Source organism: Schistocerca gregaria, chromosome 3 (genome assembly GCF_023897955.1).
Source record: "Schistocerca gregaria isolate iqSchGreg1 chromosome 3, iqSchGreg1.2, whole genome shotgun sequence".
Lineage (NCBI taxonomy): Eukaryota > Metazoa > Arthropoda > Insecta > Orthoptera > Acrididae > Schistocerca > Schistocerca gregaria.
Window position 1 is genome coordinate 354,177,071 of NC_064922.1, and position 18,081 is coordinate 354,195,151.

Consider the following 18,081-nt stretch of genomic DNA (forward strand, 5'->3'; position numbering starts at 1 on the left):
TTGTTCCACCGATCCATCCACTCATTTTTCCTCCATATGATGGCTCACTGAGGATTGGGAACCCTACAAAAAAAGACTCAGACAGTCTTTTTTTACTTTTGATGTGGCACACTTGAATTTGTGCAAAGCCTTCTTCCTCTTGTGGATTCCACCTAAAATGTATCAAATAGTGCATCAACTTGCCTCTTCATAAGAACCGGTTCATATTTTTGTCCACCAACCATTGCAAATGAAAGCACGTCATAGCTGTGCAATTTGAATTATACTGATGCTGCCAGAAACCAAACCTGCCATACACTGCCTGGGCACCTGAACTTCACAGCTTTAGGTGTAAGTGTTAATTCATTACTGATGTCCGTAATGACTCATGCAGTCTCTATGGTGTGTGACGCAGTTATCTGTTTATCTCCAGGCAAGGACATGCGCCAGAAGACCTCACTCTGTGAGAACCCCATTGGCAGAAGTTTTGCAAATAGCACAATCTTTTGAAGTTTCTTGGGCAGTGGGTGACCAGATTGAAGTGTGGAGCAATGTGACAGCAGTGTCATAAGCTTGGTCCACTATGATGATGTAGAACTTGCATGAGGAAGCGGGAATAGCTGCAGTAATTATGTCAGCCCATCGCCGCGCAGACCAAGGTCGGCCCAAGCAGCCGCAATTGCCAAAGCACTAGCGTTAGCGTTCCTGTTTCCATCTTCTCCTTTCTGTTTTGTCCAGCATGAATCTTTGGCATGCTGTAGGCACTGGGCTACTTGTAATGCTTGCCAGGAGAGAGAGGCCACATCGCCTCTATGTGTCGTTTGCCAAAGTTTGATCAGGACATGGACATGGACATAAAATGTGGGACTCCAATGCTTGTGACTACTCCCAAGCTGTTTATCGAGTAAAGTGTTCTTCGCCAAGTGCTCTGGCTACAGGTCAACACAAGTGCTGCAGTGACATTACTGAATTCAAACCTATGGAGTTTAGGCTCACCGTCATTCACACCAGTCACCTGGAAGCTGGTCAGTTACAACAAACACAACATTGCACTGTTGGGACAATTTACAGCATCTACATCTTACAAGCCAGTAGTTTGTTCCATTACATTCTTGGTGGTTGCTGATATTGGTGTTGAGAACTTGTTCGGGATGGATGCACTCCAGGTGTTTGGGTTTTCTGTCACTGAAGCAGTTCATTTTGTGTCCTATCAGGCATTGGAAACACTGTGTGAATTTCTTTGAAACCCACAGCTCGGCCTCATTTAAGTCTTGCATGTCCCATTCCTGTCACCCTGAAAGATCAAGAGAAAGCAAAATCAGAGAGACTTCAGTCTCTAAGGTTAGTGCAACCTGTTATAACTAGTGAATGTCATCTCCACTGAATCTAGTTCTGAAGCCACAGGGTAAACTTCACCTCTGTGGCAATTTCAGTACTACTGTCAACGCGCAGTTGATTGTGGACATGTATCCTCTCCCTTGCCAGAAGGAACTGTTGGCAATTATATCGAGTGGGCAATACTATTCTAAAATTGACTTTTTTGAAGCGTATCTACAAGTTCCTGTGGACAAAGAGTCTCGGTGAGTGCTGGTTTTGAATGCTTGTTTTGGTCTCTATCAACATTTGCACCTTCTTTTTGGTGTGGCTAGCACTCCTGCTATTTTCCAATGATTTTTAGAGCTATTGATTATTGCTGTTCTCATTTGCATTAATTATCTGGATGATATTGTTATGTGAGCTCTTCCACGGCTGATCACTTGAAAAATCTGAGCACTTTGTTTTCTGTCTTACAGTCCACAGGCTTATGGTGTAACCTTGTCAAATCTCAGTTTTTCAGCCTTCTATTGTTTATTTGGGGTTCAAGGTATCACAGGATGGGCTTCAGCATCTGCCAGACCACATCTCTGCTGTTCTGTCTATGCCTCACCCCTCACCCATGAAAGAACCTCAGGCTTTCCTAGGTAAAATAGCCTACGACCATAAATTCCTGTTGAGGGCAACCACATTGGCCCACCCATTGCATGCCTTGTTATGCAAGAATGTATCTTTTTGCTAGAGCCCAGACTGCAAATGTGCTTTTCAAATGATGAAATCCAAACTACTCTTGGCCCCTTGTTTAACTACGTTCTCTCTGGACCATCTCGCAGATTTGGTAACTGATAACCCACACTACAGTCTCACTGTGGTCCTATTCAACCAATAGGCTGATGGTTCTGAGCAGCCTGTTACTTTTGACTCAAAATCTCTCACTCTGGCACCACAGTGTTTCTCTTAGGTAGAAAAAGAGGCTTTTGTCATAGTCTATGCCATCTGGAAATTTCATGTTTTTGGTATGGCTCCAAGTTCCACTTTACACTTACCATAAACCCTTGGTTTGCTTGTTTAACCGTCATACTTCTTTGCCTGACAAGGCAGCATACCACCTACAATGCTGGGCACAGTTCTTGTCTCTGTACAATTATGAAATCCATTTTTGACCTACGTTTATGCATGCCTTGTCCCACCTTCCTGTGGGTCCTGATACCGATTTTGATTGTGAAGAATGGCTTTGCTTCCATCTTACTATCGAAATACAGGCTGCAGTCAATGGTTTCCCATTTACAAGCTCACGTGTAGCAGCTGCCATTGTTGCTGACATGGTTCTCTGTTGGATGGTTGTTTTTGCATCAGGGCTAACCAGATGAACTGCCAGATTTGGTTTTGGGCCCCCTGTACAACTATTTTTCCTTACAGTATCGCTCCTATTTTTGATTGTGTTTTGCTGTTGTCCACAGAAAACCACTCTCCCAGAGTAGTCATTCCTTCTGTGTTACAGTGTGAGGTTCTATGCCCTCTCCACATGAGCCATTGAGAATTTCATGCACTGAACTGTTAGCTAGGAGACATATTTTTTTTGGCCAGGGTTTGATGGCAAAATTGTCCATTTTGTTTCAGCTTGTGAGCTGAGTGCCAAATAACAGGCAGCTCCCAGGGCATCCCTGTCCCCATAGCACGCTCCCCAGTGGCCATGGGAATGCATTCCTGTAGACTTTGCGGCTCCCTTCTAAAATTGTCATTGGCTCTTGGTTGTGAATACATTAACCCAGTTTCCTTACATTTTCTGGTAAGGGTTGACATTGGATGAGGTCACAATTCACATGCTGTTGAGGCTTTTGCCTTGTACCTTAGTTTCCAACAGAGACCTCCAGTTCGTTTCTCACAACTTTCAATTGCTTTTTTGTTCCTGTCAAAGAATTTGTCATGTGCTCCACCTTCAATGAGGCCTAATGATTTATGCACATGTTCAAGTCCCAGATGAAGAAGTTTATTGCGGATTCTTCACCCGACAACTCCCTTATCCATTTTCTGAGCACCTATCACTTCACACCTGTGGAGGAGTGGAGTCCGGCTGTGTTGCTTCTTGGCCAGGAGTCATGCATGCTCCTCCACATTCTGCAGCCTGTGCCACACTTGCCACCATCAGATTCATCCGGCCACTTTGTGCTGGGATTGCCGGTGTGGGCACAAGTGCTTGATTGCAAGCTCAAGTGGATACTGGTCACTGTCGTCTGCCTGCAGGGTCGCCGTCTTTGTGATGTCTGTACAGCTGATGGGTTGGTGACTTGCCACTTTGATCAGTTGAATCTCCTCCTCCCTGCCAGAAGCTACTGGTTCGTGGATGTGACCCCTGTCACCATAGCCTGCCCCACTGCCCTCCACCTCGAGTCTGCCATTGCTTGCTGTGGAGATGTGCCCATTCATTTGGCTGCCTCCTCTATGTACAGTGCCCTGGGGTTCCAGATTGCTGGCACCGGGCACTAGTCCATCTCTGGCCTCAGTTCCATTGCCACAGCTTGCTGTTCTGGTTGAACCACCTCCACCGGCCCCCTTTCCATCATTACCTTTGCTATCATCACCAGTGTGTCCAGCCCCATCTATGCAATGGGACCTGCCTACTGATGATGTTGCAGAAATGGTAATTGCAGTCTCCTCTGCAGTGATGTCATTGGGTGCTGGCTGCATGGGCCCACTGTCCTCAAGCATGCCCGCATCCTCATGTGTTCTGGCCCTGTGCCTGGCACATTGTCTCATCCCTTCTGTCTCCATCAGCTGCCACAGCTCCGGATCCTATGGACACGTCCCTCATCGGGCTGACGGTGTCTCATCCATTGCATAGGCACCAACTTAGCTCAAGGGAGAGGAGTGTTGTATCCTAATACTAGTGCGTGTGAGTGCGAGGGCACCAAGTGTGGTGTCACCGCTTGGCTCTGATTGGTGCAGTCTCTGCCACGCCGTCGAGTTGCATTTATATATGCATGGAGCAATGCTGACTCACTCTCCCTATGTTCATCCAGTTACACCGCTTGCATTAGTTCTGTATCTTGTTATATGTTGAGTTATGAGAGACATCTTTCCGTTATTGTTCAGAGATTTATGAATAAAGCTATATTTGTGTTACTTGGATCGGTTTCATGTGTTGTCTGGTTACTACAATTGTCATCTTTCAACTGGTCAGTTTATTTTAAAATGAAATCAGTAAATTATGCAAATGACAGACAGTTACAGCTGAGTGATAGTTTGTTCTATGTGTTTAGAAAAGTGTCAGGGTGCTAGTTATAGGAAAATTTGCCAGAATCCATAAGAGCACACACTGTGGACCCATTTAAAACAAAATTAAAATCTTTTCTTGTAAATAAATGTCTGTACTCACTGAAAGAGTTCTAAGCTGTATGTATTATGTATTAATCTTTGTAGATAATCTGTTGTGTATTACAGCTTTATATACAAATATAATATGTACTATAGCTTTATAAACACTACAACATTTGCAGAAGTCATCATTTGATGACTACATGGCAAAAGGAATGTAAATAAAAATAGGATTTGTGGTGCTGAAATTAAAGGGATTTTATCCCTGTATCATCAGCAGTTTACATCAGAATGAGATTTCATTTCTGCCATCAGCCACCCAAATACCATGTCATTACAGGATTATGAGGGCTCACCCAACAAGATAAGAGGCTGACAATTTCACATTGTTATGCCAAAATAAGAAATGTACCTGGCATTCACTAACTAGTCAAAACACCGTTAGCACTAATTATCAGATAATAGTTGGCACAAAAAAACTCATTCCACTAACTGATTATGTATGCCATCTTAATTTGGAATCAAGCATAACATGATGCAATCCTTCTGTAATAAGATTACATTGTGCCATGTAGTTTTTCTTACAAACATTTCAATTTTTTGTCAACATTTCTTTTGAGTATGTCACTGTGGTAACACTTAAAACAGTCAAGTTTTTTTACAGGCAGCTACCTTCTAACAATGTCTAGCACAGCGGTGTACTGGTGGAGTCTGAGTCTGGCCGTGGCCAACTAAATCCAGTATTCAGGTACAACATGTTGCACTTGTCTCACTCATTTTTCAAATAACAAGTTAGTTCAGGCACTATCATCTGTATAATGATCATAAAATGAGTAACAACTGGGTGAATATGGATCCTTCGACCAGTATCATTGAATGACATGAAACAGCATTATGAAACGTGAAAAGTCAGGAGCTGGAGAGAGTACAATAAATATCTTTAGATCAATGTGAACAAAAACTCACCTTGCCAATACCAACTTCCTGGTGCTCCTATGAACACACGATCTCCATCCTGCAAATAATAGTAATAAAATATAATGAATGCAATAAAGACAAAGATATGACCACAGGAATTATGATGTGTGACAAATAACTTCTGAACTGAACATTTAAAAAATTTGCCGGAGAAATAATCCCATCCATGGATCATTTTTGTTATGGAATATTGGCACCATTGTTGATACTAAGACCCCTTCTCTGCAGTTCATAATCTGCCTAGAGTAAAAGGGCTTCAAAAAGTATGGTGAAATTTCTACACTGGCAGAAAATAATTATGAAATATAAGGAACGACATTTCCATATTTGTTGCCAAATAAAAATTGCACTATGGGGACTGACACCTGTCAATATTTATGAAAGTGATCTCTAACTTTGATGTAAATAAAACAGAAAGAAACTTCCACATGGGAAAAATATATTAAAAACAAAGATTCCAAGACTTACCAAGCGGGAAAGCGCCGGCAGACAGGCACATGAACAAAACACACAAACACACACACAGAATTACGAGCTTTTGCAACTGGCAGTTGCTTCGTCAGGAAGGAAGGAAGGAGAGGGAAAAATGAAAGGATGTGGGTTTTAAGGGAGAGGGTAAGGAGTCATTCCAATCCCGGGAGCGGAAAGACTTCCCTTAGGGGAAAAAAAGGACAGGTGTACACTCGCACACACACACACACACACACACACATATCGAGGTGGAATCTTCCAGTAACACACATAGGAATACAGTAACTTTTTTTTCATACCGCACTTTGAAATAACCAAGGACATACGAGGGTATCGGAAGCAATGTGATATAAGTAACATTTTCTTAACTTCAAGATAGATACATACGAAATTAAGGAAGACATTATAAAATTATTTCTACTTTAATGACAATCAAATTTCATGGTAGTGGTTCATGGTATCTCAGTGCTTACCAGATGAGAAAAGGAAGCAAAGTTAAACTGTCTTTCCAGCTGCACATGGGCCTAAAATCGCTTATATTACTTTGCAGTGTAGAAGTTTTAGTGACAAAAAGTTATGTAAGTGTAATGTTGACAGATCCATTAAAAAAAACTTAATCAAATCATAGAATCTATTTTATTGTAAAAACAAAGATTCCAAGACTTACCAAGCGGGAAAGCGCCGGCAGACAGGCACATGAACAAAACACACAAACACACACACAGAATTGCTAGCTTTCGCAACCGATGGTTGCTTCTTCAGGAAGGAGAGGGAAAGACGAAAGGATGTGGGTTTTAAGGGAGAGGGTAAGGAGTCATTCCAATCCCGGGAGCAGAAAGATTTCCCTTAGGGGAAAAAAAGGACAGATGTACACTCGCACACACACACACACACACACACACATATCCATCCGCACATACACAGACACAAGCAGACATATTTAAAGGCAAAGAGTAAGGGCAGAGATATATGTCTGCTTGTGTCTGTGTATGTGCGGATGGATATGTGTGTGTGTGTGTGTGTGTGTGTGTGTGCAAGTGTACATCTGTCCTTTTTTTCCCCTAAGGGAAGTCTTTCTGCTCCCGGGATTGGAATGACTCCTTACCCTCTCACTTAAAACCCACATCCTTTCGTCTTTCCCTCTCCTTCCTGAAGAAGCAACCATCGGTTGCGAAAGCTAGCAATTCTGTGTGTGTGTTTGTGTGTTTTGTTCATGTGCCTGTCTGCCGGCGCTTTCCCGCTTGGTAAGTCTTGGAATCTTCGTTTTTAATATATTTTTCCCATGTGGAAGTTTCTTTCTATTTTATTTAAATCTATTTTATTGTAATGATCTGAGTGTGCAGACTATCATGTTATGTCATGTACTACAATGTTATGCAGATCACTTGTTAATTAAACTAAGAAATATATTATGCACAGTTTGGCCTTGGTCACTGTCCATTATATCACTAGCCTCTCCTGAGTCGTTCACTGTGTTTTGTGGACCCTACCAAGAACAAGAACCAAATGGATGTGGAATGAGTTAAGGTGTACATGAACAAAAGACAAGGAAATCACATAAATATATTCTTTATCAAGAATAAGCTATCAATAAACTGCTTAATGTGATTCTTGCTTATGACAGATAAATTTAATCGCATAAATTAGGAAGAAATCCGCTGCTTTGCAAAACAGCTACTGCCCCTTCAGTTATAATAAACAGGTGTTTTTTTTATATTATTGATAGCTTAATATTTACTCAATTACAATTTTCAAAGAAAATATTTATCAACACCTGTATATACTGAGTCCTATTTGCAGTTCATTACTACTTGCTATGCAGCTTTACAATGAACACTGCTATTAACAATATAACTAACAGGTCATTTCAATAACTGAATCTAGATCATTTGTAGAAATAGTGGCTAATGAGGCATATTTCAGTTTTCTTTTGAATTGATAGGAATTCCCTATTTATTGCTTTATCCTCAAAGAATTTTCACTCTGCTGCAGAGTGTCTGCTGATTTTACACTTCTTTGTGGATTAAAACAGTGTGCTGGACCAGAACTCAAACCTGGGACCTTTGCCTTTCATAAGAAAGTGCTCTACTGACTGAGCTGTCCAAGCACAACTTATGACCTGATCCCACAGCTGTGTAAGTAAGTTTCTTGCTTTATGTTAGATGGAAGCTTTTGAATATATTTGCAACAGAGTACATAATTCCAGTATGAGTACTAGACAAGAAGGCAAAGTCTGTGTGAAATTTATTTTTGTGTTTGTTTTGTAATTGAGCGAATCAATATCTCACCTGTAACTGATTTTTAACTATTGGCAAGAAAATCTGTCAAGGAGAGGTGGGAGGATGTGAGTGCAAGATTACAAAGACTCTTAAAAGGCTTCTGCAAGATGTCCATGGAAAAAAATGATTGTATGGCATCAGCGGCCGGGAGTTCCCAGGCGGGAAGTTCGGCCGCCGAGTGCAAGTCTTATTGAGTGCGACACCACATTGGGTGACTTGGCGTGTCAACAAAGGGGATGAAATGATGATGAGGACAACATAACACCCAGTCCCTGAGTGGAGAAAGTCTCTCACCCCAGTCGGGAATCGAACCTGGGCCCCTGTGCGTGGCATTCCAATGTGCTGACCATTCAGTTTTTGGGGTAGACCGAGATGTCCATTTATCTACTTCAAGCAACATTCTTACTGTTCACTTCTGGTGCACAAACACTACAGCGAGTGAAAATCTTCAAAATAAGGCAATATTCTTCTGTTTAGGTTAACACAATGGGAGATGCTTCAAACGGGGAACCATGTTGAATTGAGGTTCTTGATTCATTAGTTTACGCTGTTCCAATGGAAAGTTCAGTACCTATGCAATAAGTTAATAAAATTATAAATAATTCTTTCAAATGAGTTAATTGATGCTTCTATAGTATATCTAAATGAGCATTGGTTAAGAGAGGATGGGTTACAGAGTGAACATAACAAAATATGAACTGACACCCTACACAAGTAGAAAGCAAACCCAGCATGGTGGAAAACTGCGTCTTTTCAAAACAGGAGTAGTTTCCGAACATCTAGAACTAAAGCCACTAAATAATTAAAAGGATTTGGAAATATCAACCACAGAATTATGATCATTCAAAAAAAATTGTTGTTTGTCTCTACAAATCTCCAGATGGAGGCATAAAAAAACTCTCATCACCATCACGAAACACACATTAATTGGAACTGGTAATTTTAGTATAGACTTTAGCAAAACCCTTAAATTACGAACAAGATTACTGAATCTCTTAGACTTTTATAATATGGAAATCACAATACATTCCTACACATGAGAAACTTGTTATACAAAATCCACAATAAATCAAATAATAACTAACTAATCAACAATATGAAAAAACAGAAACAGTTGAGTCTGGACTGGAGACCACTATGGGCATGCTACAAGTTTCAGCACTAAAAGTGACAAGACTAACAAACTGACAAGCACATATTTTAAGAAAGAGTAATGGGAGCACGGTAGTAAAATATCTTTGAGAAATTTAATATCTTCACTGATACAAGTAAACAACATTTTATGTAGCATTACCAGTTAAAACTAGGAGGTAAAAACTCAAGTCACACAAGCAAATGCATCACTCCAGGTATAAGAAAACCATATGCACAGAAAAGATTGCTGTACGGAACTACTAAAATGTGTCAGGTATCACCTGAATTAAGCTACAAAACAATACTCAAGAAGGTAATATCAAGCACCAAAATGCTGGAAAATGACAAATACATCAGAAACACATCCAGTAAAATTAAATCTCTTTGGAATATTGTAAAGGAAGAAACAAAAAGTAACAAAACTTAAATTAATAACTTACAATTGAATGAAAATTCGCAGACTATCAGCAAACCAAAGACTGTAGTTAATGTGTTTAAGTTATTTTATAAATGTAGTACAGAATTTATTGAGCAAAATGTCACCCATAAACATCACACACATCTAACATCAAAAACAGAACAGGTATGTAGCACAATATTTCTCATGCTAAAAATAAGCAGGATTACATTAAGAAATTAAGCTTCTAAAATCAAAACATTTGTCAGGAATAGATAATACCAGATTTTGTTGGAAAACAAATGCTTATCTCATCACTGAAGCACTGACTTCTCTTATAAACATATCCTTCTCAACTGGCAACTTTCTGACTTTATTAAAAACTGGGTAAAGTGAAACCACTTCACAAAAAAGGAAACTAACATGAGAGTCAAACTTCACACCGATTTTTCATTGACTGTATTTTTAAAAATTCTAGAAAACCTAGTTTTATAAATGAATGAAAAATCTCTGCCCCTATCTAGGATTGAAACCATGATCTCTATGGCCAGAGACTAGTGCTCTACTCACTAGACCACCACAAAAAAGTAATGAACTGAAACAGTTCCAATCCAACTGTGAAGGATTACTTGGTAAAGCACTAATTATATATAGTGAAGGAGTCCCTGCAAAAACAAAACTGTAGCACCAGATACAATTGCATTTGTAAAGTGTATTCGAGTAATAAAATATTGTGGAACATCACTTTTTGCTAAAATGATGTGTGTAAAAAATTTCTAGCTGTTGGCAGAATCTTCTGCAGAATGAAACATGTCGTCACAACATTGCCATACAGTGATGTAATGTCCACTGTGTTAGTATTTTACTCTCATCACGTACATGGGCTCAGCGGTGGTGAACATCTTTAGCAGCATTACTGGCAGGGTCACTATTACTAACAAGTTGTTTGTTGCACTCGTCGCATTATGTCATAGTGTCCGAACGAGGGCATCGAAACCTCAGATAAAACTGCTCATTTAAGACATATCTATAGACCAATTCTTTTATTTTCTTTTCCTTCCCATAGTTCTGAGTAAAGCTAGTACATACTGATTTCGACAACTGGGCTGTAATGCGAGACAGACATGGGGATGGCCTCATATGCTTTTCAATAGTTTGCAGTTTACTTTTATATACGTACATGATGTCTTCAGACAGTAAGTTAAACATGTATTCCCACACTATGACCATTTCACAACAAGAGTGGCATATTGTAAGAAGAGAGTACATGGTCTGGGTTTTCTGCAGACACTCCTGCTGTGGTATGGGTAGCTGTTACATCACAGTGTGTGATTGGAATGGTGTAGTAACTGGAAACGTTCTCCAAAGTAGAAGTACATGCGGCACTGCAATTCTTGTGGGCAGAACATCTAAACTGCACACAAATTTGCAATGAAATTGTGGAGGAATATGGGCCAACGCAATATCGCGTCCAGCCATAGTGAAATGGTGTCAAAAATTTGACCAAGGCTGCACAGACAAGGGCGATGTTGAGAGGGATGTCCATATGTTGCACCATAGGATTTCGGTCTTTTTAGTAAGCAGAAAGAACATATGAGGAGGGGGGGGGGCAGAGATTTTCCAACGATGAGGTCGTTCACCCACTGGTTCTTATATGAGGAGGGCACAGATTTTCTTAAGAATGAGGACTTGTTCTTAAACAGCTCCATGACGTAGGCTCGGATTTCTATTGTCGACGAATTGAGATATTAGTAAAGTATTACGACGGTAAGTCGGCGACTTTATGGAGATGTTGAGAAATAGTGTCATGTATCTGTGACATTTTGAAGTGTAGTGTAGCATTCAAAAAAGGTACTTGGTCTGCAACGATAATGTGTAACTTACTTTCTGAAGTCCCCTTGTATTTTGTTCGATGGCACGTTTTCTCCACTTTGGTCTGCAAGTGATATTCCAGGGCAAGCGAAACGGACATAAAGAAACCTTTAACAGAGTTCGCAAATTCTAATGCCGTACATTTTTATTATTGTGCTGTGTTTCCTTGCTGCTGTATTTCTTTTTCTGTGCTCTGGATGTCTGAGTTCAACACATCCAGAAAAATAGCAAATTTCAGGAATCAAGTGCCCAAATATCTTTAAATATCTTGTGTCCTTGTTTTTCAGAACAATTTCCTTACATTTATACCTATAGTTGTGGTTACTGTCACAGACAATCATTGTTATAAAGTTGTGAGACTTCGTAACGAATAAAAACCCTTGTGCCCAAATACCAGGAGTGGGCAGATGTGACTGTCTTGTCCCCTACTGCGGAGACCTATGCACGTACTTTTTGCTACATTTCTGTACATGAAGAGGAATGTTAAAACTTGATACAATGTTAGTTTAGTTTCCGTAGCTCTTCAAGTAGCCTATACCGATACCTAATACACTACTGGCACCTAAAATACCAGTATTGAGTTATTAACAGCATTTTATGTTTCACAGCTTACCTTTATCCTTTCTGACAATAGAATCAACAAAGTTCAGGAAGCCGGGTGCATAACGACACAACAATGTAGGTTTAGTACGTCAGACAGTATTGAGTTATTAACAGCATTTTATGTTTCACAGCTTACCTTTATCCTTTCTGACAATAGAATCAACAAAGTTCAGGAAGCCGGGTGCATAACGACACAACAATGTAGGTTTAGTACGTCTGCTCTCACCTCAATTGCAAATACCAAGCGGCATTTAATAAGAGTTAAGTCAATAGGTGGCAGCAGCGAACATAGCTCCATATACCAATATATTCCAAGAAACCATGCGCGCGAAAATGTGATATTTGAAGGGGTCATATCTCCGGTGATATTGATCGCAGAGATCAAGTGTTTTGGATAGATCTTGGTCTAGCGATCATTTATAAACTTATCGGAAGAATGGGCTATTCTACAGTACTGGGTCAAAATTTAGACATTATACACTTCCTCCAACCTATGCAAATTGAGCAAATCGGTTGGTTCTTTTGCATTAGGTGTGGTCTATGATGGGCCTTAGACGGCTTATATAAGCATCATTTGTTCATGGGCGGTTGCTCAGGAACTAAAAAAAACATCATGGTTTTTGGTTATGAATAGTACAAGTTGTGGGTACTGCCACTCCTGTAATTACTATTCATGGCACATCGTCGAAATTTTTATCATATGTTCTTAACATGATGTTCTCATGGAAATTATTTTTTGTATCATTATCCGTTACCGAGATAGAGGTTCAAAGCTACGCAAAAGCATCAAAAGATGGTTTTAGCCGTTTTCTCATCATGGGCTGCAGTCATCTAAATAATAAATCGTAGAAAATGGCTCAACACGCTTTGAACATTTATCGAGAAAACCCATTTTCCCGTTTTCGAAAATCTTTATCCGTTATCAAGATACGCCAAAAAAAAACCATGAGTTCATGGGTACCAAAAGTACCTATTGTGGGGATGGTCACTTCTACCATTTCTACTCACTGCAAATCGTCAGAACTTTAACCATGTGTTGTCAAGATGATATTCTAGGGGAACTTTGAAATTTTTTTCGATATCATTACCGAGATCGACAGGTGCAAAGGTGCCGTACTTATGCACTTAATAGCCGGTCTGGGGCATAAATGTAGTTTTAAATGACGTAGTGAAAACATGGCAAGGGCTCTGGGTCATCGCAAGGGTTCTGAAATTACTGAACTATGTTTTTGGTCACCATTTTTTCACCAATAAAACTTGGTGACTCCCTTTTTGTGCATAATGGGCAAAACCCGGCTGAATGGGCTGAAATTTTTGGATGGCCCCTCATAAAAAAGTATTTTGCCACACGAAATTCTTTGTTCTTGGAGGTGTAGCCTAAAAAATATTTTTGTGTAAAGTAATGTAAAGTAGTTTAAAGCGAATTTGTGTTGAGTGGGAGATGATTTTTATTTAACCCTAAATTATGAGTACTTATTTGTTGTGTATGTGTGTCAAAGTATGTGAATGTTTCGAAGTACATAAATAAAATGTCAAAACTTTACTGACATACAGACTTAATATTTTATAATCAGCATATCTTGCTATACAGGGAAAAGAAGAGAACCAGCTGAAAAATGCTCCTCTCGCAGAGGAAAATGGCGAATATGCTTGTCTTCAACCCTCCACTGGTCGCGCAGTTGTACTTGGTACTACACCAGGCTTATTTTAACTGCCCATCGCTTCCGGTCAGCTTCTCGGGATACTGGCGCCAGCTATTCCGTGTGACAAGGCTCTTCTGCCGCGAGCCTCTCCCCACCCCTTTGTTGCGGCTACTTTTCAGCCCGTAAACAAGTATTTTATAAAATGCATTGTAACCATAAGCTGTTTTTTGTCCCATTAGTCATCTACCGGATTCGGTTATTAACCATCATCCAGGAACTGTTCTACACTACATCTTGAATGATGGTTTATAACCGAAACCTGTAAATGACTAATGGGACAAAAAAGTCGATGGTTAAAACACATCTTATAAAAGTACTTACAGCTGTTGAACCTCACTTTATGGAAACATTATATAAACAAATAAGTACAGTTTTTTTATTTTTCTGAAGTCAGTGAGTAGAATATATACATTTGAAATGTTTTTATTAGGTGGAGCCCGGTAAAACTTGTAGATGTTCCTAGACTTTTCAATTATTAGGAGAAGAGTATGAAAAAAGATCTCGACATCAATCAACTCGACGTTTTGAGTAAAGCAATTCCGATTTGAGTGAGGAAGAAACAATAAATGCTGACCACGATTTTGAAACTGAAACTGAGTATATTGACGAAGAGGACGAAGATGAAACAGGAACTGAAGACTTTTATATGGGGAAGGATGAAGTTACGAAATGGTGCATATCAAGTCTATCGAAATCTTCAAAAATTAAGGAAAAAAGTAGTAAAAGCTGTGCGTGGTGCTAGAACAATAGTAAGGGATTCTGCAACTCCCCTTGCTCTACTTTCCAAACTTTTCAATGTAAACATGACTGATGAAGTTCAAAGACATACTAATTCAAAAATCGAAAACTTTTGCCTAATGTATGCGTGACTGAGATTGTACTGATCTATTGACCACTATCGCTATACTTATTTGAATCGGGTTGAAAAAGGAATGAATGGTAAATGTGCAGGAGTTATGGGCAAAGGATGGGACGGGAATACCACTTCTGAAAGCGGCATGTAGTCTCGGAGGTTTCCACTAATTTTGAGGAGCCTTCGATCTAATGATAGCACAACCTAGCAGGGAAGAAGGAAGCTTGATGAACTTGCTGGCACAAGATATACAATTTTTTTCTTTTTGCGTTTCATCTCATAAAAATGTAATACAATTATATACCCAAAAAACATTCTATTTTGAACATAAAACGGTTAAAATAGGTAATTTAACACACTTAGTACACAATAAGACCAATAATTGAAGCAAAACGACGCGTTGTTTTCTCTGCAACGCATGATCGCTCATTTAACAGATACTGGCGCGACCAATGGAAGGTGAAGAGAGAGTGACAGAAAAGTGAGGAACCAGCTGCCTCAGTCCTGATTCCACCTTCCTCACCACAAATTTTGACCTGCGTACATATTCGCGCTTTTTTGTGCTAAAAGAGAATAACAGAGAGACAGTGACAGTGGAAGACAGAGGAGACAGTGCCAGTGGGAGAAAAAAAGAGAGGAGATAGTAATAGTGGGAGAGAGAAAGTGGCACAAGAGAAAGGGAGAGGGATGAAGGCAACAGCAGTGAGAGCCAAAGAGAGAAGAGACAGTGAAAGTCAATGAGAAAATCACAGTAAAAGAGAAAGAGAGACGGAGTGAGACAGTAGCAGTGGGAGGAAAGGGAGAGGGGACAGTGGAAATGAAAAACAGAGATGAGTGGAGGCCATAAATAGGCTTGGTGGGTCTGGACCTTCCAGACCAGCGTATGTAAAAGCGAAAAAAATTGCCCACTTTCCCCCATCCCCTAAAACCACGCGTTAAAGTTTCCCTGCTGGCCTTTGTGGCCGTGCGGTTCTAGACGCTTCAGTCCGGAACCACTCTGCTGCTACGGCCCCAGGTTGGAATCCTGCCTCGGGCATGGATGTGTGTGCTGTCCTTAGGTTAGTAAGGTTTAAGTAGGTCTAAGTATAGGGGACTGATGACCTCAGATGTTAAGTCTCAGAGTCACTTGAAGCATTTTTGAAAGTTTCCCAGTGTAGGGGACAAAACCTCGAACAAATCATCCTCAAGGGCATGTGTGGAAAGCAGACAATGTGATCGTCAGTGTGATGCAAATATTGTCAACTTGCTTTAAATAACAGAATACATATTGGTTACAGTATCAATGAGTCACAATTGCAATCAGTCAACTCATGCAAATACCTGCGTGTAACATTTTGTAGAGATATGAAGTGGAAAAATCAAATAGGTTCATTAGTAGGTGCATACTAGGCTAAAGCACTCAGTCCACGAAAAACTCTCCTGTGATCCATCTTAGAATATTGTTCAAATGTAGGGTGACCAGATGCAATTGTTTAAAAAGGAAGACAAACAGCTTCAAAAAGGAGGACAAAGGAAGAAAAAAAAGAGGACACATCAAACGGTTCAAATGCAGATGAGGATACAACTCGTCAGCTTTGGACAAGTCACGTGACTGCCGGGAATTACCGGTAAAACTAGTAGTTAATTGTTAGTGGTGGTCAGGAGTTGATTCCCAGAACAATATTTTTTAGGAAAATTTTAAATAACTGATATTTGCATTCGCTTATAGGTTGATCAACGATAACATGGACGATCCTGGTGCCACCTACTAACACCGCCTTCGTGCGTGTTTATCACGAAGGCTGCACCAATAGTTAAAGTATTTAAGAAAAGAGCAATAGAACGGGACGAATTGTGAATTTAACTGTATTACGCTCAACTTTGCAAAATAGCCGGACACTGTAAAAATCCGCCCCGACCCCGGACAAGGAACTAAAAAGGAGGACATGTCCGGATTAGTCCGGACGTCTGGTCACCCTATTCAAATGGCACCCAACCAAAAAGGACTGGCGGAAGACATGTAACAAACAAAAAGAAGGGCAGCACGAATGATCACAAGTTTATTTGGCTCACGGGAAAGCATCACGGAGACGCTGAAACACGTGACTGGCAGGTTCAAGATTGATGCAAACTATAGCGCGAAAGCTTCCTTACAGAGTTTCAAGATGTGGCTTGAAGTGAAGAATCCAGGATATACCAAGGAGCTTTCAATAAGCAACGCAACACATTATTTTCCCGGCCAGTCTCCGTTGAAAATATGCAGAATTTATTGTAGAACATCGTGGTATATTCCCGCTTCAGATCGTATAGTTACATGAGTTTCCGACAGGAGGCGACGTTATACGTAGTTTTCAAAATGGCGTCTGTAACAGTGATGCGTTCCAAGAGGAAATCTGTCACTGAGTTACTTTTGGCGGAAACCCGGAAGATAGCAGATATTCACAGGCGCTTGCAGAATGTCTGTGGGGACCTGGTACTGAATAAAAGCACGATGAGTCGTTGGGAGAGGCGTCTGTGTTCATCGTCATAAGGTCATGTAAACCTGTCCGATCTTCCGCGTTCCGGCCGGCCGCATACAGTTGTGACCCCTGAAATTACTGGAACATGCTGACATTCTCAATCGAGGTGACTGACAGATCACAATCAAACATTTCGCTGCGTAACTGGATGTCTCTGTTGGTAGGACTGACACACTCGTGCCTGCTGGGTTTTATCACTGCCTAAGGCCGGTATTACACTATCAAATTACTTTGTCAAAGATTTGATCAAAGATGTGATCAAATATTCGTCAAATATATTTGACAAAGATCTTTGACGTGGCGCTAAAAAGGGGTATTACAGATCATATTTTTCGTCAAAGTTCAAGATGGCTGACAACAACAACTTGTCATTAACTGCAGCAGGTGCATGTACCACGATTTCACTGTGTGCACATGCGGAAGAGAAGTGGGGGAAAAAAGGAAACTTACCTGGGTGAAGCTGTGGGTTTTACTACGACACGATAAAAGCATTCAACAAAACTTGTTGTCTGAGCTTATAGTAGAGGACGTCAAGTCGTACATCAGTTACTTAAGAATGGATGAGCATACATTTTTGTATGTGCTCAGTGAAGTGTATCCTCATGTGACAAAGCACAATACTCACTTAAGAACTGCTATATCTGCAGAAGAGTGTCTCACAGTAACACTCCAATTCCTTGTTCCT

The 18,081-nt window shown here is 40.3% G+C and overlaps 1 protein-coding gene across 2 annotated transcripts in view; it reads right to left on the bottom strand.

The window, feature by feature from the left end:
* The window catches only part of LOC126354819 (integrin alpha-PS2-like), a 721,457-nt gene that overhangs the window by 83,683 nt on the left and 619,693 nt on the right, over positions 1-18,081 (bottom strand). For both annotated transcript variants that reach the window (XM_050004760.1, XM_050004759.1), the window contains exon 6: positions 5,575-5,623. In XM_050004760.1, the coding sequence (XP_049860717.1) occupies positions 5,575-5,623 (49 nt within the window). The remainder of the gene's footprint in view (positions 1-5,574; positions 5,624-18,081) is intronic.